The sequence below is a fragment of the Alligator sinensis genome, unplaced genomic scaffold (assembly GCF_000455745.1).
Source record: "Alligator sinensis unplaced genomic scaffold, ASM45574v1 scaffold670_1, whole genome shotgun sequence".
NCBI lineage: Eukaryota > Metazoa > Chordata > Crocodylia > Alligatoridae > Alligator > Alligator sinensis.
In genome coordinates this window covers 1589431-1611814 of record NW_005842297.1, presented here as the reverse complement: position 1 = coordinate 1611814, position 22384 = coordinate 1589431, and the positions used below count along the sequence as shown (strand labels likewise).

Here is a 22384-nt window from a genome sequence, read left to right as displayed (position 1 = left end):
TACTTTGGCCTCAGCATCTAGCCCCTCCCCCAAATTCTTATTGCTAATACTGCCTGTTTGATGGTAAACCTTTATAAAATTAAAATAGAAAGGAAAATACATTAAACATGTCAGCCTTCTATGCACTATTCATTATTAGCTGCTTCTTTACATTCAGTAAGGCACTTATTCTCCTTGGTTTTCTTCTTTATTCTAATATATTTATAGAATTATTTGTTGCCTTGTTCTTTGTGAGCTGTATCCCAGTTAGGACCTGGCCTGTCTATTTTTTTTTTTGTATTCTTAGTCGTACGGCCAAATTCCCTTTTATTTTACAAGATTCCTTTTTTTTCCAGTTTCATTAACTGGAGATTTTCTGGTTGGCAAATCGGGTATCTGCATATACTTTCTAGCGTTTCTTTGTATTGGAATAATATGATCCGATGTCCTAATATAGCTTCTTTATAAAGAACAACCGATTTTTCTTAGATTCCTTTTTCCCCTTAGATCCCCTCATGGGATCCTGCCCACCAGTTCTTTGCACTTGTTTAGTCTTTTTCTAAAGGTCAGTATGCATTATTTTGCTTCCCTCCTTTCTTGTTTTAGGATTCTGAACTGTTAATTTAACTGAACTGTTTCAGTTAGTATCCTATAGGAAACTTGTCTGTATAAAAGACAAACCTACTAAGCCTTTTGCACTTTATCTTGGCAAAAAAAACAATTATTAAGTATTTATAGTTTGAACTTGCCTTCCACAGAAGGAGTTGGTCTCTCCAGATCAAAATATTGAGGTACTAGCCAGGTGCCTTGAGTACCTTGAAACTCGTACTTGATCTGTAATTGCCAACACTTATTAATTTTGACAAGCTTTAAAATACTTTTCTGTTAAAGTTGGGGGACAGCAAAGCACTAAACTTCAATATTGGAGACACATCCATAATCCCAAGAAGCATCGCTGGAGCATTCCTTTACATATCTATAATTGCAGCACATGTAGATGCAAGCAATGTAGCTTTAATCCAGCTATTTTAGATGATAATAGAGAAGAAATACTTTGATATTTTGAGCTTAGGGAGATTATATATTTTAATAGACTGAAACTTTGGAGTCCATGCTTTGTTATATGAAATATTGAAGAACTTGATTTATCTTAAAAGCACCAGTGCCAAGTCACTCAATCATCCACTGCTGCTCTTGGCTGCACATCAGCAACCCTCCAAAATATTATTTCCATGAATTTCCATTCTGACTCCTCCCAAATTGGAGCGGTACCTGTTGTCTTCACAGTGGGATTCTTTGATCTGGAAATTTAATCATGCTGAAAATGAAAACTTAAAAAATATTAGACCTTATACAAAATACCCAGATGTGGATTTTGGTTTTTTTTCTCCCATTAGGAAACCCGTAGTGTATATCAGTTTCACTATGTGAACTGGCCTGACCATGATGTTCCTTCATCTTTTGATTCTATCCTGGACATGATCAGCTTAATGAGAGAGTACCAGGAGCATGAAGATGTACCCATCTGTATACACTGCAGGTACCAGTATATTTATTTAAACTATTAAAAGCTGTGTATTTGGTTTAAAAAAGTAATGTTTTGATTAAATCTAAAAAGCTAATTGTTAAAAAGAATCTATAGGATCTATGTTATCAGGTAAGGCATATACTTCAATGTATGGCCAGGGCCACTTATACCCCCATAATCGTAAAATGGCAGTCCATGCCTTTCTTTTCTCTGCTTCAAGTGAAGAATAAGGTAGTGAGGAAGCAATTTTTAAGTAGAGCTCAGTTGGGGAAGCAATTTTCCTGTTTTGCAAGAATTTCCAAGATTTCAAAATTAAAAAAAAACATTATTGCATATTGGGTTGAAACAGACCTTTTGAAGTTACTAATGAAAAACCAGGTAAAATAGCCAGCCTGGTGACTTTGGCTCTCACTTTGCATGTGGTGAAATGGGTATGTGGTTCAAGTACTTCTGTTTCATTTTAAGGGCCAGGTCCCTGTTGTTTTAAATAGGCATTTGATGCATGCAGCTGGGAATGTGATGGGGGGGCCTGCATATGCATCTGGGAATTGGTGGTCCAGTCCTCACATGATGTGTGGCATGGCAGGACACAATTGTTGGGATTAGGCATACATTTTTTCATTATCCCAGTCACACAGCTATATTAACATGACAGCGGCCTTAGTTTTGACCAAAAAATCCATCTCAACCTGTGGAGCCTTCCTGTTAAATTTTGCTGCAAATATTACATTCCCAGAATAAGTTTAAGTTTTGATAAATCAGTGTTTTCTGACTTGAAAAATCCTGGCTGCTTTTGTTTGATAAAATAGACTTCCCTAGGGACAGGAGGCTTGGAGGCTCAGTAAGCTCTATCATATCTAACTCCAGAGAAGAGGGAGTTGATCATCTTAGTTTTATTTCTGGTATGCTCAACGAGACAAAATCTATTTCTGTATGAAGGAAGATACAAGTGTTAAAATGTATTATGTGCCAGTTTGTTATATCAATCAGTGTTTCTGTGCAAATAAAGTATGCTTATTGGACTTCTGGCAGACTATCATTGCAGTTTTTGATATTACAAGCTTGTGGTTCCAAAGCAAAAATAAACTAATTTTATTAGATAAAGATAAAGAGTGATGCACAGCTTTAATTTGACACGGATTCTGTCAAAATATCAAACTTTGTTTTTTACTGAAATGAGTATTAAAATTACTATGTTTTCTTGCATACATCATACCTCTTCCCCTCAAAAAAAGAAAAAAAGCTGTTGGAAGTTAGAATATGCATTATATGCAATAAATATGGTATGAGCAGATTCTGCTTAGTGACTGAAACAAAGTAAAATCTTCGTGGGCTCAGAGAGCAAAAAAATGAGCCGTCTTGGCTCCTTGGCAGTTACTTACTATAAAGAAGGATCATTTTGTATGTAACATACCAGAAAATATGGTATATGAGAGCGCGCGCGAGTGTGTGTGTGGGGAGGGGGTGAGGGTTGGGGGTGTGTGGAGATGGGGTGGGGGGTTGTTTTTTAACCTCCAGTTTTAGTCTTTTCGTCTCTTTTAGTGTCCACCAATTTTTTTCATGCAGATTAACTATTTTGGTTTTAAATGTTAAAAAAAAATCCAAAGAAGTCTGCACAGTTATGGAAAAATGACAATATATAATGTGGTTATATTAAGCATTCGTGGGCTATGAATATATAAAAGCATTACACATAAGAACAATTTGCATTGCTAAACCACTAATTCCTGAATTCTATATTCATGTAGATAGTGCATAAAAAGGTACATAATGTAAATGTCCCTCTTGGTTTATATATTAAACAAGACACTTTCCATTTTCAAACTCTAATGTGTATTTCTTTGTCAATGGAAAAATTAGCATACTTCAGAGAGAGGGCAGTTTTTTCTAGGTTGTTTTGCTTGGTCTTGGAACAATTACTTTTGAATCTGGGCATAATATTGAAGTGAAAGTTTATAATGTAGTTGTCATCTTTTTTTTTTTTCCTTAAAGACACATCCTGATGCAGCACTGACTGCTTTGGTGGGGAGGAGAAAGGTGGCATAGTTTTTGATCCTAACACAACTTCCCAACAGTGTATGGAAGTTCCTCCCCCCACCTCCACTTCCACCCAACAAATGGAAGCCCTCCATTAGAGCAGACCAGTGCTTTAGGTGCTGTTGTGGAGGCTGTAAAAGTAGACTCACACAAGTTAAACAGATTTTGAGAACTCTAAAGGGTGCATTAAATATGTACCAGGGTATGATGCTATTGTAATTATATCATTATATCTGAGTGGCTGTTGAACTCTTACATTAGCAAAGAGGCTATTAAAACCTGCAGTAACTGAATCTCGTATCAGTAGTTATTACCTTCTAGAAGCATTTTTCTTGCTTTTGTTTTCTCTCAGATATAAATTTTAATCAGGTTTTTATAAGGTGGAAGAGCGAACTATGGATATAATTTAGATCATTTAAATGGAAATTGTCATTTTATAAGATCTACAATTTTAACAGGTAAATGCTTGAAATAACTTCTAGTTATGATCAGCATTAATACAAATATTTGAAATATTACACAGAATAAACTGAAGTGTTCAAACCTCTAATCTTTGTGAATGTGTACTGACACTAGGGTGATTCCGCTTTGAAAAACTGATGATTGAAAGAATAAATGGGTCTTAGTGTATTTAGTCCTAACCACTGATGTTAATGGCTTTTCAGTCCTGTTAATAGCAGAGAACAAAACTAATTCTGCTTTTGCATCTTTTCTGTATCTGTATGAACTCAGAAAATAGGGACATGTACAGGCACTAGGGACTAATTTACCTTACAGAAACTTTGATTAGTTTTGAAAGGTGTGCAGGAGTCCATATTCTCAGCTCGGTGTTTTCAGCTGGCAGTTCAACAGTATCTTTATTTAGAAAAAATAATTTTCTACAGATACCATATTCCAATAAACATGGAAGTTTATGACGTAATTTCTGGTAATGTAGTCAGAGTAGACCTACACAGTAAAGCAGTGGTGCTCAGCCTTTTGGCCCCATGGGCCAGATGAGTGGTACTTCCCCCCCCCGGCCGCTCTGTGTGCTGGGATTGGGCCCTGAGAGCCCAGAGCCACCCCCTTCCAGCCCCTGACACCAAAATTGGGGCCCTGTGGGCCTGATGCTGCCCCTGCATAGTCCTGTGTGCTGGAATTAGGCACTCAGTCCAGTGCACAGGGCCTGGGACTCCCACGGCTCTGGAAATCTGGCAGTGGAGGAGCAGCGGCACTGCTCCTTTGTCACCACATTTCCAGACCCAGGGCAGGAACCCCATGGGCTGGATGACACTGTGCCACAGGCCAGATATGAGTACCCCGTGGTCCAGATGAGTGGCATACCGCCAGTCCGTGTGTCGGATTGGACCTCCACATGCCAGGATCCAGCCCCATGTGGTTTTGGCTCACCCCCATGTGCTAGGTTTGGGGCCTTGCACCACTTCTGTCTGGCCCTGTGTGCCAGGATCAAGCCTTGCGCTGCCCCTGCCTACTCCTGCAAGCTGGGATTGGGTTCTGGTGTTCTGCGATTCCTCTGTCTGGCCCCACGTGTCCAGATCTGGGCCCTGCACTGCCTTTGCTTGGCTTCACATGCTGAGATTGGTCCGCACACTGCTTCTGCTCAGCCCCATGATGATGCAGCACTAAGGTCTGGATCTGACCTATGGGCCAGGGGTTGAGAACCCATGCCCTAATAGAGTTAATTAAACAATCACACTAAGACTGCATTTTTTTCATGACATAGATTAGTTTATAATGTTTGAACTTCAGACCAATTTCATATCAGTCTTTGTAGTTTATGGAATATGTAAGCCTTTCTTGTCAGGCATTATAAAAAGCATTTCCTTTTAATCATTAGAATTTCACTTATGGAATCTTTAAAATACTTGCCTTAAAATACTTCCGTTCTTGATCTTGAAAATCAATTGGATTATAATGTTGTTAAGAGTTGGTTTGGAAGTTGGGGGTGAAAGAGGTATTTCAGAAACCCACCCTCTGAAAATAGGTGAAAATGTCACTTAATTCTGTAAAATGTGAAATTTAGAACTGACAAATTATAGAAAAGACTAACTTGCACAACTGTTTATGTCCGTAGTGCTGGGTGTGGAAGAACAGGAGCCATCTGTGCCATAGATTATACGTGGAATTTGCTAAAAGCTGGGGTAAGGAGGACATATGGGAATATGACATATTATAGAACTGGGTCATTTTATATCGGTGCATTAAATTAAGCTTTCAAAATACATAGGAAAAACTGGCATCAAATGTTCAAATTGCAAAAGCACTGCAAAATTTTGCTATAGGTTACATAATCAATACACTTCAACATGCAGACAAAGACAAAACCCATCTCTGGTTTTGGTAGTATATATTTGTGAATATTGTTTTGAAGTACTGATTAATTAAAAACTGATCATTTAGGATTTTTTTTTTTGTAATTAATATACATGCTCATTCTTTAGCAGTTCCTTAGCAGAATTTTATTGGACCCCATACTTGAAATTTCAAAGTTCTGGTCTCTCCAGCTCTGCTTGGAGAATTCTAAGTTATAATTCAGAAATAAACATGCAGATGTTATCACACTTTTGGAAGTGTGGCAGACATTAAGTCCAAAAGTAAGATGGACACGATAAAAGCAATAAACTCAAATATTTTTATGTAGCGAACAGAGATGTTTTCAATATCTGTTCAGGAGGAACTGTTACTCTAAACAATTTTAAATAGGTCTGTTTACATGGAGGAAGCATGAAGGCCCACTGTACTGAAAACTTATATTTAGTTCATATCTCTTACATTTCTTTGCCAAGAGGTACCTAAATTGAGTTCTTATTTAGAAAAAAAATGTTAACTTGCATCTGTATTTCAGAAAATACCTGAAGAATTCAACGTATTTAATTTAATACAAGAAATGAGGACGCAAAGGCATTCTGCAGTGCAGACTAAGGTACACTTTTCTGTAGCATGGAATGTACTCCATGATTACGAAGGTTTTGTGCTGGTTTTAAAAGTCTTTGAAAATTAACCTCAGTCTTATATATACTATAGGAGCAGTATGAACTTGTTCATCGAGCTATAGCACAACTGTTTGAAAAGCAACTGCAAAAATATGAAAGTCATGCAGATTGGAAGATTGTTGATGGAGTGGTAAGAGCTTTTTTTTCCCTTCCGACATGCTGTTTTCAATTCATTATAGCATTTGCCTACACAATTAAGCCTGTGGTGCATTCAGTCCTTGATCTTGTTTGTCTCCAATATTTTTGGGTAACAAGGAAGAAACAAAACTTGTTTGTGAGTTTACATAGCCACCTGGGTTATGTATCTTTCTCTCAGTGGAATCAATTAGCCTGTTGTCTGCTCACTCTGGGGAGTTGATTGTGGAAATGGGGAGCCACTGATCTATGCTTGACATTTAAAGAAATACTAATACTTATCAGCCAACATAACTCTGATGGTAGGAGCTCTACATATATGGGATGCAAGGACCATTCTAAAAGCACTAGCCAATTGCCTGTCAAGAATGATCCGGGGGGGGGCAGGGATGGAGTGCCACCACCTAGCGCCCTATGCTGCCACTGTTCTGCCTCCTGCAGGGAGTGGGGTGGGGGAGCTGAGGCCAGCACTGCTCCCCCACTCTCTGTCCAATCCTCAGTGCAGTGTTGGAATCATGGCGGCGTTCCCCCACGCGTGGAACACTGATTGGCTGTTTCCATCAGCCAGTCAGAGTGTGGATAAAGCGTTACAGACAGACGGCCAGACTTAGGCTTTTATAATATTAGAACGTTTAAAATGCTGAGAGGTCTGCTGTTAGCATGGTTAAATGATGCAGTGGATAAAATACTAACTGCTGGTCTGCTACTGGCAGTGGTGGAATGACAATTCTGATGACTGGCAATAAGTAGCCAAAGCCCAATCTACTAAAAATATGCTATGAAACAGTGTGGCAAATAAAATATAGAGGGCAATTAAGCAATGCAAAATTTAAATCCCCAAATCCTTAAAGTATATAACAATGTTCTCACTAGCTTAATCATTGCAAGCAAAGTGAAATAATACTTCAGTAATTCAGAAAACTCTTGAATTGGTAAACTTTCTTGATTCTTCATTCTATATTCTTCTTTTCCTATTATTACCTCTTTAAAATGTGGTTTTGTTTAAAATTATCTTATTTCAAACCAGAGATGTTTCATTTCCCTGAGCAACACCTACACAGACGCTGGGTGTTTTTTTTTTCTCTCTGAGAAGAGAGATCCATTTAGAAGAGAGATTTATGTACTTCCTCAGATTATGGTGCTACTAAAAATCAAGGGGATTAGCTGAAGTGAAGATAAAAATGGCCTAGATTAGTGATGCTCAGCCTCTTGGCCCCGTGGGCTAGATGGAGCCCCATGCTCCAGATTCCATTGTTGGGGACCAGCAGCACCTCCCTCCCTGCTCTGTTCTGGGATTGGATCATGGTAGCCCAGCACGATTGCCTTCTGCCAGGATTGGGCCTGGGGGCCCAGCACTCCCCCCTTGCATTGGTATGGGATCCTGGGGGCCCAGCACTGCCCTTCCCTACCCCCACACACTGGGATTGTGCCCTGGGGCCCAGCACTGCTGCCCCCAGCTGGCCCCATGCCCAGCACACAAGGCCACCACATTTCTGGAATACACACTGCTCCCTACTTTTCATTGCCTGACATACAGTATCTTTGCTATCAAGTAAACATGAGGATGGATTTAACAATCTCACTTCTAAATTCTCCTCCCACAACTCTTGCATATACAGCTTCAATATATAGTAGAAAAGAGGAAGAACTAGAGCAAAATGCTTCCAGGATGGAGTTAGGGATTTCTGTTCATTTCACATTATTGTAGGAAAACTCCATGATGTAAGAAGTGTGGTATGGCATGGGCACAGTTCCTCTTCTTCTGGAGCCTCAGGCAGAGGCCTGAGAGAGAGCTGAATGTGCTTGAATGGTATACTTGTGCTGAAAAAAATTCAGACCATGTAAGTCACAAAAGACTTAGTCTGAACACTAAAGACTGGGGATGGAAATCTGATGGATTTGAGTTGTGAAAGAAATGTTTCTAATATTAGACCAAAATCCCCCTTGCATATCAGTTCATTCATTCTTACCTAGGCTCTGCATAGCATCTGGCATGTTTTCTCTGCTCATTTTTTTTTTTTTTTTTTTTTTTTTTTTTTTTACTTTGTATTTGGTTCTTTTGCTTGGAATCTAGGAACTAGTTTAGGGGTCGGCAAAATACAGCCCGCAGGCTGGATCCAGCTCACAGAGAAGCTTTGTCTGGTCAGGAGGTCCCTTGGACCCACCTGGCTGAAGCACCCCCTAGCTGTGGTATGTCCTGCCGCCTCCTGGGCATACAGCAGGGCTGGGGCGGCTCTGCGGTGGGACTGTGTTTCAAGGCAGCTCGGGCTGCAGCAGCAGCTCTGCTGCTGCCACTGGCCCCAGCCTTGTGGTACAGGCAGGGACCAGCACACAGCCCTGACCCCACGCCAACTCTAGGCTCTTCTATGCAGGTTGAGCAGCAGCAGCATGGAACAGAAACTGCTGCTCAGCGTGGGGGAAAAGTGACTCCTCCCCCTCATCAGTGCTTCTTGGTGCATCCACCTAGAGCCTGCGCAGGGCTGCTCTGCGTCTCTGCTGTGTCACCACCAACTCTGGGCTACCCCACGGGACAGTGCTGGCAGCGCAGAGCAGGTGCAGGGCAGCCCCACATGGCTCTGGGTAGCTACGCCAGGAAGCACCAGTGATGAGGAGGGGCAGGGGCCACTTTTGCCCTGCACTGAGCAGCAGTTTCTGTCCCATGCTGCCCTGCTGTGCCTGGGCCCCAGCAATGGCTCTGGGCTTGCTTCTCCAGGCTGAGCAGCAGCAGCAGTGGCAGAACTGGGCAGAAATTGTTGCTTGGTGTTGGGAAAGTGGTCTTTCCTCCTCACTGCCACCCAGCAGTTTTTTGGTATGGCTGCCCGGAGCCTGCACCACTGCCCCTGTACTGCTTTGCGGCTCCTCTACACTGTCACCACTGCTGTGCTGGGCAGCCCAGAGGTGGTGGTGACAGAGCTGCACTGTAGCCGGACACATTGCAGGCTCCAGGGGGCCGCACCAGAAACTGGGTGGGGGAGGAGGGTGGCACTTTTCCCATGCTGAGCAACAGTTTTTGCACGGCACCACTGTCCCCGCTCAGCCTGGAGGGGTGAGCCCAGAGCCAGCACGGGGTGTGCAGGGTCAGAGCTGCACGTGCTGGTCCCTGCTGCTACTGCCGGAAGGAGCTGCCCCAGCCCTGCTGCATGCCCACGGGTCGCAGGATGCGCCACGGCTGGGTGGTGCAGAGTGGGCATGGAGTGTGTTGGGGGCACTGTTGTCGGTACTGCAGGGTGCACAGGCTCTGGGCTGTTACGGGGTGGGGGCAGGTGCTGATTGGCTCGGGGAGGGTACATGTGGGGAGCCTCACATGCACACCCCACATCCCCTGCAAACCCTACAACCACACCCTTCCACACATGCCATACCCCACAAATAGCATACTCACACATACATCTGCCTTCCTTTCAAGGGGAGCCGTGTTCACTGCTACAAGCTCTTACCCCATCATACATGCACCCCCCCAGCCACCCTTCCCCTCCATATACCCCACAGCCCCCCACAAACCTCATACCCATCCTGCCACACATTTCCCCCCACACACACACACTCCTCCACACCCCACACAATATAGAAGAATAAGACTTCATTTTGAGTGCAATCACTTCTATATATACAGCACAAACAAATCGGGACAAAAATATATTTTGTTTAATTAAATTAAAATATATTATTATGGATGCTTGATTTTTAGTATATAATTTGTTTTTTTTCCCAGTTCTATGATGGCAAACCTTCTTCCCAAAAGGAGTACTTCTGGGGGCAAGGGGAGGGACTTCTGGTGGAAAAGGTCAGAGGTTAGGGGTGGGACTTCTGGTCCCAACATGGCAACTAGGGGGCAAGGCAGTTGCCAAGGGTGGGGCTACCCTTGCAGCCTTTGACACCTCACCAAAACTTAAGTGGCTCTCCAGCCCAACTAATTGCCTGTCCCCGAACTAGCTATTAAGAACTTACAGTAGCAAATTTGAAAAAGGAGAAAATGCTTCTCCCCCACCCCGCCAATACCTTTGGGGAAGGCAAGTACCATTTTAAGCACTTAGTCAAAAATATACATGTTGGGCATCCATATTTAGTGGTCTTGCTTGGAAAAAAGGCTACCCTAAATGAGCAGTAAGATCAGACTTAGGAGACTGGGTACTATCCATGCAGAACTTACAGCAATGAAAGTATCTTGACTGAGGTCTTCAGAAGCTGCAACAATACAAATGTGACCTGCTCAGGAGAGGCAAAGAAAAATCAAAACTCATTTTGAAATGTCTGGGACTCCAAGTGAATAAATTTGAAATTCACTTTTGCTGCTTTTTAGCCTCTGTTATGTTAAAAAGACATTTTTAATCCGCAGAACAGATATGATAAAGTTGAACTACAGCAGGTGTTTGTAAATTGCCCACTTGGAGAAAGTCATTCCTGTTTTGAAGGCGCCACCTTCAAGGTAGGGGAAGGTAACTTTATTTATTATTATACCCTTGACCTTTCTGTAGAGACTTCAGTCAAAGGATCCCACTGTTAAGGTTTTGTTTGAGATTCTGTCCATAGAAAATTGGGCTAGAATTAGTTTCATAAATTAGTCACTGGTTCTTAAATTCCTTGAATCCAAAGGCCCTTTGCAAATTCCCTGTCTTTGCTGTCAGCCATTTATTAATTGAAACTAATCTGACTGGTACTAGTGTGAGAGTTTGATTTGATTGAACTGTCTTTTGGAAGCTTCCAAAGAAAACTAAATGACACAAAGTAGCAAATATTGACTAATCTGGAAAATGTCCACAAAGCTGGTAGCACAAAGTAGTAAGCCCACTTGGTGCAGTGATGTGCATGTCAAAAAGCAAAAAAGGATAGAAGACAGATATTCTTTCAAAGAAAATAAGGATATAATGCTTATATTACTGTGAGGTAGATGCATACCTGGGTGAAGCAGGGTCTTCTCCTGGGAGTTCCGCGGTTTGATGTGCAAGGATTCCCAAACCTTTTGAAGAGACAAAGTTGCTCCTTAGAAAGTAAAGGAATCAATTACTGGATGTTTCCTCTCAACCTGAAGTGGCAGTGCCAATAGATGAGGAAATAATGGACCCTACTTAGTTGTTCTGGGAGATTCTGAGAATGGCAGCCACTAGCTCACATGAGGCAGAAAAAGAAGTGGCAAATCTTTTCTTTGGTGAAGTAGGAATAAGAGGGGTTAGGTTTTTTTTTATACCTCACCAATGACATTTGTCTCTGGGAGTGGACAAGAAATTTCCCTCCCCACTCTTCTCTGAAACAGAACGACAGCAAGAAAAATAGCCAGCCAAAAAGGCTAGGTTTGTCTAGAAGACGTCCTTTTTGATAATCTTCAAATGCAGGCTCAAATGATCAGGTCCTGCTGTCGAGATAGTACTTCCAGGCCTATGAGACTCTCTTCCTTTTTAGTGATACCAGCTGGCTCAGGGGAGAAGTTTTGCCTTGCTAGTGATGGAAGCTGAACTTTCTGCAGGTTGCCTTAGGGGCAGCTGACACAGCTGCCTGTCCTTTTGAACTGGAACAACCACTACATCACACCTCTTACCAGTTTTATTTCTTGTGTAGTGCTGATTACTTAGAGGACATACTTGGAAGACCATGCTTCACCCAGTTATGCATCTACCTTACAGTAATATAATCACTGTGTCCTTAGGTATTTTCTCTTAAATATCTGTCTTCTGTGATGAGTAGGGGACTTATTATTTGAGGGTACAGAGTAGTACAGCATTGTGAGATGATATTCTTTATATCCTGAAAGAACCAAGGATGATGCTCTGTTCTGTAGTCTTTTTCCGGCTGAAGCAGGAAGCTTTCCCTGTTTGAAGCACATGCTGATGGCTATTGGCTATGCTGGAGGCAAAGATAGTTTGGATTGACAAAGAGTTGGCTGCCTGTGGAGCTAGGAGACATTGGTAGCATTCTGGTGGGTTCATCTGTGGCCAGGCGGTGGGGACTCCCTCCCAAGGCATAGCTGGGAGAAGTGGTGGCAATGGCTGGTCCTAGCACTGACCTGTCTGAGACCTGAGCTGAGTCATTCTGGCCCACTGGAAAAACATTGCTGGAACACTGGAGAGGACGAGTACTTCATCATAGTTAGGAGGCACTTACAGAAAGGAATTTGAATGAGTGTAAATCATAGAAGAGGCTTGGTTGCTGATAATCACTGGTGGCAATCACCAATGTTACTGGCTGCAAAATGACTGCATGGACTTGGCTCCAGTTTCTGTGGGGAGAAAAGATTGCGTGTTTTGGAGAACTGCTTTTCAAAAGAAAGAGAAGCCTGTCTTCTAATAAATGCTGTGGCTAAAAGGAAAGGGTGAAATGTGGAAACAAAACTTGTCTATCATAAGTTTAAGCTTCTGAAAGCAGAATTCATCCAGGCACTAAGGGTAACAAAGAAAAGAGATTCTTTTATTTTCTGCGTACCAGTATGAAGGAGGTGGGTTATAAACTAGAGGAATTGGAAATGACTATTTATGAGTATAAATTTTGACCTAGGTGGTGGTGTGGACTGTTAAATAAGTTAAAACCATTAATTTTTAGGAAACAGCACTCTGGTAACGGGGAAGGCTAATAAGAAACAGTTGCTACTAAAGAGTGCTACTAAAATCTGAACTTCTGAAAAGCAGGTCCAGACAATTTGCATCAGAAAACTTTTTAAAAGGACAGGCCAGGAATTTGTCTGGATCCTTAATGTTTTCCAGTAGTTTTTAGAATGCTGGGGAAGTTATGGACTGGAAGAAAGCTAATGTGCCAATATTTTAAAAAAAAGGAAACAGAACCACCTGAGCAGCTCTTGGCTTGCAGGATCCTTGTCAGCGTAGTGAAACGCTAGATACGGGAGAATAAAGAATAATCTGAATTAAAGGCAATTGTGGATTTATAGAAAATGGATCTTACCAGACTAGCTTGATTATAATTCTTTATGAGTCTGGCTGATTAAAAAAAAAAAATAAATAAATAACACTGCTGTAATAAGAGTTCTGTAAGGCATTTGATTTACGAGTGTAGGAAAGTGGGGTGGAAGGGACTTCGTAAGATCACCCAGTCCAATTCTGTGTACCAGGCAGGATCACCCTTGACTAAACCATCCTAGCCAAGTGTCTGTCTAACCCAGGGATGCTCGGCACCAGCTTGCAGGCCAGATCCCCTCCTGCCAAATTTCTGGACCTATGGGAAGCCTTGCAGAATAAACAGTGTGGCTCTGCACAGGGTGGCACAGGGCCTGATTTGGGCACTGACCCCATGGGGGATCTCACCCATGGACTAGTTCTGTACCACTGATCTAGTCTGTGGGACTTAGGTTAGACCAGTGGTGCTCAACCTTTAAAATGATAGAATCGCTACTGTTGGTTTGCAAATGGCAAAGATTAAATGACAAAGGGAAAAAGATAAATATTAACAGATCATAGATACAGTTGGTCACAAGCAAAAAAAAATGCGTTTTGATATGGCCAGTTGTAAAATTGCACTTCAAAGAACAAAGAATTTAGAACGTATTTGTGGGAAGGGGGACCCTGTCCTTGGAAGCAAGGACATTGAAAGACCAGGATCATGGTGGCTGCACCTGAACTGGCGTGATACTCTAGGGCAGTCATACTCTCTCTATATGAACCAGTGCTGTGACTGTTATTGGAATGCTCTTTTTGGTTTGGATGTCTTCAATTCAAGCATGATATGGGTAAATTGGGGATTCAGAGAAGTGTCATAAGAATGATTAAATGATTGGAAAACATGAAGGACTTGAGCTTATTTTGTTTATCTTGTCGGAGGAGGTTTGGTTAATCAGTTTAAAAACTACCCAGGGAATAGAAATCTTGATAAGAGAGGAATCTTCAATTTAATAGACAGATCTATAACAAAAATCATTTGTACATGTCTGGAAGTGGAAGCTAGACAAATCTAGAGTAGAAATAAAGTTCAGATTTTTACATAAGGGTAATCGGCAGGGATCCAGGTTTTCCGTTTGCTGCAGAAAAACTCAGATTTTCCCCTTTAATGGAGAAAAACATGGGAAATGGTGGGTTTCCCCTTGCAGGCTGGGTAAGTTGCCCGACAACACGACGGACGGGGTGTCCAGGTCACGCGTTGATTGGGGGGGAGGGGCAAAAAGGGTGTAGGCCACATGGCAGGCAGGGGCACAGGTCACGTGTTGGGCAGGGAGGGACAGAGGTGACACGGGCTGGGGGGAAGGACACAAGCTATGAAGGGGGGCAGGGAGCACAGCCCATGTGTTAGCAGGTTAGGGGGACATGTGCTTCCCAAGATTCCTGTGCCCACAGTGGGGTGTGGAGCTACTGCTGAGCTGGACCAGCTCTGGACAGAAGCCACCTCTGACACCCAGCTCATGGGAACTGGCATGGGAGGGAGCTCTGCACCAGCATGGCCACTGAAGTGAGGTGCTCCTGCCTGCTTGGCAGCAGTGGGGGTACAACTCCATGCCACGGCCACACCTCACCATGGCAACACAGTGCTCCCTCCAGCACCAGTTCTGCCTGCTGGGCTGTGAAGGCAGCTCTTGCCCGGAGCTAGTTTGGCCTGGCAGCAGGCATGTGCCCCTCCCCACCCTCCCTACTGCATTGCCTGTGCTTCCCCCACCCATTTTGCATACACTCACTCCCTTCCTCACATACTGGGGGACTGAGGGTGTGGGGCTGTGGGTCGGGAGTGAGGGGCACTGGCAGGGCCAGGGGGCTGTGCGTTGGGAATGAGGGGCAAGGGCAGGGCACTGACTTATCAGGGCGATTCAGCCCCACAAAGCAGTCGGGGGCACAGCCACAGCTGGACCTACATCCTGGTGAGCTCTGATTTTTTCCATGATAAACCCAAAATCAAATGCCACAATGTATAGGTATTTAGAATGTATTTTATTATTGTGGTTGAAGCTTCCAAATTGCTTTAAAATTGTAAGTATAACAAAAAAACTGTGTGTTCAACTTGTGTGTGTGTAGTGGCATTCATTTTAATCACAGAAAAACATGGATTTGGGGGTTTTTAATCAGAGAATTCTGGTGGATTTTTTTTAATCGGAGAATTTGTGATTTTTAGAGAAAACTAGGGTCCCTGGTTTTTTGGCTATTTGGGGTAACACACCCTTGGTTATGATATACTCCTCACTGGAAATTTTTTAAAATAAGGATTGGCTCTTTCCCAAACAGGTGTTCTAGTTTATTATGTCTCATTGTAGGTTGTGTTCTCCCTGGTAGTACATCGCAAACTTCTACAAAGTTTGAGAGGAAGGCATGGGAAAGTAGAAGGGAGATGGTAGTACATGGAGGAAAGTTAGGAGGGGAGGGGAAGAGTCTACAGTACCTCCTGGGTTGTTGAAGTTATTACATGGTTGTAGTGACAGTGTTAATTTTATTGTGTGGGGCAGAGCTGTACTACTACCCAGCGCATCCACAGGTGGCGGATAGTTAAATGACCTTCATGGAAGGTTAGCTGTGGAATAGGCAGGGATAACTCTGACGAATAAGCAATGGCAGCACCACCAGGATGTGGTAAGGACAGCAGTTGGCAATGGTTTCTGTCCCAATGGTGCTTTGACATGGTGAGTACAGGTCGCTACTATAATAAGCCTGCCCAGCCTCCAGCCATGGGTCTGCAAGTCCTCAGCAGGAGTGCAGGCGGAAGAAGATGTTAGAATCTCAGTGGCTGTGAAGGTGGATGTGGGCTGCAGCAGAACAAGGTCCCCAGCTGTCTTGGTCTCATTAGATCCTTGGATCAAGGTGCCATTTTGTCAAGAGCCGTGTGGAAGCTGACGTGCGGCAGCTTCTCCACGATAAAAGAAGTCACACACAAGCATCTTCCATTAAAACAGCTTTTCCAGCACATTCCTTAAGCCCTTTGGTGACCAGCTAATGGCAATGGGAGCAGGCTTGTGAGGTCTGGAAACTCCTAGTTATGAACCATCATGAAGGTAGCATGAAGGTCATCTAGCACTGGGATGAGGTAGGAGTATGATTCGGCAGCTGTAACTGTGACTGAACAGCCCTCTTCAGGATCTGCTCTGTTCCAGCTTAAAAAAATTCAACGTTGATATCAACTTGTGGGAGGTTATGGCCCAGGACTGTCCCAAAGGGAAGAAGAGTTTGCTGCAGCGATCTTGGTACTTTGAAACTTTATGACAACAACAGGAGATGGAAAAGTGGGAGCAGCAGCAACAGTGTGTCGCAGACCAAATGGAGAATCTAGCACCACCCACCCCATGCCCCACACAGCTGCAGTAGAGTGTCTATTCCAGATAGGCCTCAGTAGCCATCTTTGGGACAAGCAAGCAAGACAGTCATGGAAGACATCCATCCTCGACTGGAAGTGATTGCTGAAGAAGAATTCATTTTATTACTAGTAGCCTGGAATCTTAGTGGTACCAGTAGTAATATAAACTTAAAAAGGTTTTTTAGAACCCCAAAAAGTGAGGATCACTGCTGTAGATCAAACACACATGTACTGAAGTTCAAGCAGGAATTAATACAGTGAAGTCGATATTATGCAGGAGGTCAGAATAGGTTATCACAGTAGTCCCTTTTGGCTTCAGAATCCGTGAATTGTTCCATAGTAATTAGAAGGCAGTAGCTGGTCATGACTGCCATGGATCATAGTCCGAACTGGTGAGCTAGAACACAGTGAAGTATGTCACTTGACACTGGTATTATATCTTGTTTCTGAGATAATGGCATTTCTTCTTCCAAAAAGCTTTTAGAAGAAAACTTGCAGCAAGTGTCATTTTTAGGAATATTGTGCATGTGCTTCTTGGTGCCAACTTCTGAGTTGCTCTCAGAATTGTTGGGCACTTGGTTAAGAAAGTTGCGTACATAAGAATCTGTATCAGCTTTGTGTGCATGCTGAAGTTTTACTGAACCTAAAAGTTGCATTTTTTTTCTGAAAGGAAAAAAAAAATTCTTTTGGAGTAGCTTACTAGGTAAGGCAATAGAACATGGTTATTTTTTTGTTCAGTTTTCTAAAAGAATGGGTTTAATATAGTCTCCCTTTTTATGAAAGAATCTGAAATAATTACATTTCATTGTCTAATTTGTATGTATTTATAATTTAATATTTCTGTTGCTGTGTGAGACTCAAATGGGAAAGAATGAACTGATTGTGTAAGGGAAACAGTGAAATTTTACTTTCTGTACTTGACAGAATTTGGAAGATTAGCCAGTCTGTGAAACACTTTATTTTCAGGACCAAGCTAATTTCTCAGTAATGCTTACTTGGTATTTCTTATATTCTATTATAAGCTCCCCCATGAATTCAGATAAGAATCTTTATATAAAACTTTGAAAGCTTGATGCAGGTGTAAGTGACTTGACTTAGTGCTGTTAGTTCATACCTTTTATAGGGATTGTTTTGGCACTTCATTCTGTTTTAGGAACAGGTAGGAATTTAAGTATCCTGTTTCAGTGATTATGATTTTTTCAGCTCTCTAATAAAATATATTTAATGTTTTGTCAGAATGATATTAATACAGAAAATGCCATCAGTTCCTCAGACCTTGAGAAACCTGATTCTCCTCCACCAAAACCTCCACGGACTCGCAGGTACTATTTTATTTATTTTTTTAAGTTTTAGCTGTAAAAGAAGGATTTGGGTTTCTAAAGTTACACAGCTTTTCTGGTGGTTAAATGAGCAGTCCTTACTGCTTTGACATACTGCAACTTGGACATTTTGTGTGACTAAATATATTTTGTGGAAGTGTTACAAGTATGAATTTGCCACTGTTGCTGTAGTAGCAATATGGAACTGCTGCTGCTGACATAGAGTCCTTGAGTGGGGCGGGAAGGAGGCTTGCCATTCTGTCACCCCTTCTCAGTGCCTGATACTGGCCCCCCTCCTTGGCCACCCCTGTTTAAACTACTCTTGGCTTCCTTTGTCTGGGGATAAACAGCTTCAAGCATTATGCTAAGAAGGTTCAGTGCTTTCTGTTTTGGCTACATGTACCTTGCATAATAATGAATCGCTTCTAGGCTTACCTAAGTGTGGAGTATGTATTCCATCTTAAGTCTCTATCTCTGGTGTCCACATATTAAGGATATCAGAATACAAGAGAAAAAGGATGGTAAGAAAATATTATCAGTATTGGAGACTAAGAGGGAATCCTGAGTGGGCTGTTCTGGAATTTTTCAAGTGAAGATTGATTTGTCTAAAACTCTTTTTTAGTCTTGGAAATCAAAACTTTTTTTTTTGAGTTGCACCAGTTTTGATAGTATTTGTATTGGGAAAGATTCCTTAGATCCAAAGTAAACGCTCTGGTGAAAACGAGAGAGCGCCTCCAACTCCTCCTAGAATATCTAATAATCATGAGGGAAAAGGCTGTTGCTAGATATAGGAAAACTATTCTCAAGGTCTGTTGTCTAAATTAGGACTTCTGAATCTGGATCTTTAATATCCCACATGGGTGCTGGAGTTCAGTGTTTTGGAGTTGATAGGTTGATTTTTCTTATACTTTTTTTTCAAAAGTCATGTTTTGTCTTAGTGCAAAATGAGATAATTAAATTTCAAAGATGGTTATCATTCAGCTTAATCTGTGCGGCCTTTTCTAGCCCTCTCTGTACCTTTGCACCTGTTCCACTGGGACTAACTTTATATCACTTCTAAACTTCATGATAAAAATAACTATTGTAATTGCATTAGTGCCCACAGTATGCTATATGCTTCTCACAAATAGACAAAAAGTGGGGATGGACATGTTAAATATGACCAGAGTTATCAATGGAGTAGTGACATGTTTAACCAAAAGCATTTCATTAAATTTTTCTATATAATCTTTTCCCATCTTTCCTCCACTATTTTATTTTTCTTTAATACCTGCTCTTAACATCAGTTCCAAGGTCCTTCCACAGTTCAGGTCCCTCAGTCCCTCCTTGTAGGGCCTGTCCTGCTGCCCTCTCACCAAGCGGGTGGCCGTCCTCTGAACCCTCTCCAGGCTGGCCACATCCCTTTTGAAGTGCGGTGCCCAGTACTGGACGCAGTACTCCAACTGTGGCCTGACCAAAGTTGCATAGAGGGGGAGTATCACTTCTCTGGATCGGCTTGAGATGCATCTTTGGATGCATGGCAAGGTATGGCTGGCCTTGCTGGCTGCGGTCTGACATTGGCGGCTCCTGTTCATCTTGGAGTCAATAATGACTCCCAAGATCCCATTCCGCCTCTGTGCTTTCAAGAGGGGAACTCCCCAGCCTGTATGTATGCTGTGGATTTCTTCTCCCAAAATGCAGCACCCTGCATTTGTCTACGTTGAATCCCATCTTATTCTTGTCTGTTCACGTTTGTAGCCTGTCTAAATCCATTTGCAGCCTCTCTCTCCCTTCAAGTGTGTCCACCTTGCCCCACACCTTAGTGTCATCAGCAAACTTGGACAGCATGCTTTCTACCCCCTTGTCCAAGTTGCTGATGAAGATGTTAAACAGTGCAGGCCTGAGGACCGAGCCCTGGGGTACCCCACTGCTCACATCTCGCCAGGTTGAGTACAACCCGTCCACCACTACTCTCTGGGTGCACCCCATCAGCCAATTTTTTTACCCATCTAACTGTGTAGGCATCAGTGCCACAGTCGCTTAACTTATTGATGAGGATGGGGTGAGAGACAGTGTCAAAGGCCTTCTTAAAGTCTAGAAAGACTACGTCCATGGCGACACCATCATCCAAGGATTTAGTTACTTGGTAATAAAAGGCAATCAGGTTGGACCAGCTAGATGTATGCCTGCTCTTTGCTATAGAGTTAAGTTACTCTGGAGTAAAACCTGGAGTAAATTATTTTCAAGGAGACGTCCTTTATGTTTGCAGCCGTAAGTAAAATATGCCTCGATGATCCTAGGAAGTAAATATTCCTTATGCTTTGACAATTCTTTGTCAAAACTTCACTTGCACTTCAAACTAGTGGGTCTCAAATTTTTAGACTCGAGATACCCTTCACTGGACTTGAGGAACTGCTGCCTAACTTCTTTGATTTAAGTGGCACCCAACTTAAACTAATTTATATATTGCAGTGTTTACCTCCTTGCAGAGGGACCAGGCAGTGGAGGTGGGCATTCAGCCAGGCAGGGACAGTCCTGAGCCTAGACTTACCTACTTGCACCTCGTGGTACCCTTCAAAGCATATAGATGCACCCTAGTTGAAAACTTGTTTCTCGTCCATAATTCCCAGAAATCTGTGGATTTTTTTTGGCCAAAGTTTGGGGAATTTTTTTATTATTATTATTATTTTTTACCTGTGGCATTCCAGCAGCAAGTTCTTTTTGTGATCCGTTGGTTCACAGCCCCATATGATCTCTCTCAAGGCATTTGTACACATGCATTTTTGTGCTGTGACTTCTGAACAGACTCAGTTAATCAAGTGTGCTCCACATGCAAGCTGACATGCTCTGCGCTGTGTCGCATGCAGTTGTATAAGTGGCAAAATGCATGTCAGGGCACAGAAAATAGCAGCGATGCGTTTTTGAACTAAAACACCTTTGATGTTTTCCACTGCCACTTTCTCAGCGCTGATGCACATGTTGCAATTCATATATATGTATGCTTCGCAGTGCCAGGTGCTTTTAAAAGCTCCCAACGCTGTAGTGCAACCATGTGTTCAAATGCCCTCACTTCCCACTTCTGATTGATCAGACGTTACTGATGTAATGAATTTCTCATTTTTTCCCCTCTGTTTATTGAAGGGATGTGTCTGGCTGTAATCTTAGGGCATCTTTACATGGTTTGGGTGGTGGTGGGGTGCGGTTTCATTAGAGCAGCTCTGAGAGATGCTCTATTTTAAAGTGCCTGTAGCATCTTGTGTATTCAGCACCGTTTTCAGCTTCAAAATGGCAGCGGGGGCACTTTTAGTAAGGCTTGTTCGAACTTTAGTTAAAGCGCCCTGCCACTATTTTGAAGTGCAGGGACACTGAATACACTTGAAGTGGAGGCTGCTGGAGCGTGCTAATTAGCATGCTCCAGCAGACTCAGTTAATCAAGTCTGCTCTGATGCATGCATGTCAGAGCAGATGTCCAGCTCATGTATAGGTGGCCTTAAGTTCTCAACTGGCTTGTTCTATTCGCTTTTTTCTGTTCTCAGCATCTGACTCTTCTAGATCTTGATTTTTGTCTCGTGTACCATGAATTCTCTTATTACTACTGATACCATTAATAATTTTGGAGAAAGTTGGAAATTTTTGAATAGGTCCACTTTATGCTAGCTTGTTTTTGACAGCTTGCATAAAGTAATTTGACTGCTTTTGAGTGCTTTTATAGTGCAGCTTGTCAAGAAATTTGAGAGCATTGTTGATTATATGAACTTGGTCTAAGAAAGTTCTGTTTGAGTTGGTGCATTGAAATGCTTTTCCCATATTTTAGCTTAATACCTATTGGTATTTAGTTTGATTCATTTATAATTATTTCTAATACACATTTTAAGTAAGGGCATGATTCTGCTAAGATTATTTTATGAAAGAGGAAGAGGCTTCCTGGATAAAAAGATATCCAGAAAAGGACAGTTAGATTGCTATTATATCCCCTTTTAAGTCTTCAAATACTTGAAAGGCTGCCATAAAAAATAGGGAAAGCACTTTTTCTCCTTGGCAGCCAACATCCTGCTTCTATGAAATGTGAAGGTGCTCAAGAGATCCTTGGTAGAGGCCATGCCCCCCACTACAAAGGAAGGCAACCCCCACCCAATAGTCTGTACCATTCTGACCATGGCATAAAATTCCTTCCCAGCCCCAAATATGGCAATTAGTCTGACCCTTGT

At 42.3% G+C, this 22384-nt stretch overlaps 1 protein-coding gene across 2 annotated transcripts in view; it reads left to right on the top strand.

Annotated features, from left to right (window-relative positions):
* The window catches only part of PTPN12 (protein tyrosine phosphatase, non-receptor type 12), a 72952-nt gene that overhangs the window by 20262 nt on the left and 30306 nt on the right, over positions 1–22384 (top strand). The window contains exons 7-12 of one of the 2 annotated variants that reach the window (XM_025209600.1): positions 1377–1519; positions 5619–5685; positions 6390–6467; positions 6569–6667; positions 11009–11098; positions 18115–18200. In XM_025209600.1, coding sequence (XP_025065385.1) covers positions 1377–1519; positions 5619–5685; positions 6390–6467; positions 6569–6667; positions 11009–11098; positions 18115–18200 — 563 coding nt within the window. The remainder of the gene's footprint in view (positions 1–1376; positions 1520–5618; positions 5686–6389; positions 6468–6568; positions 6668–11008; positions 11099–18114; positions 18201–22384) is intronic. The other variant, XM_025209601.1, reaches the window with a different exon arrangement.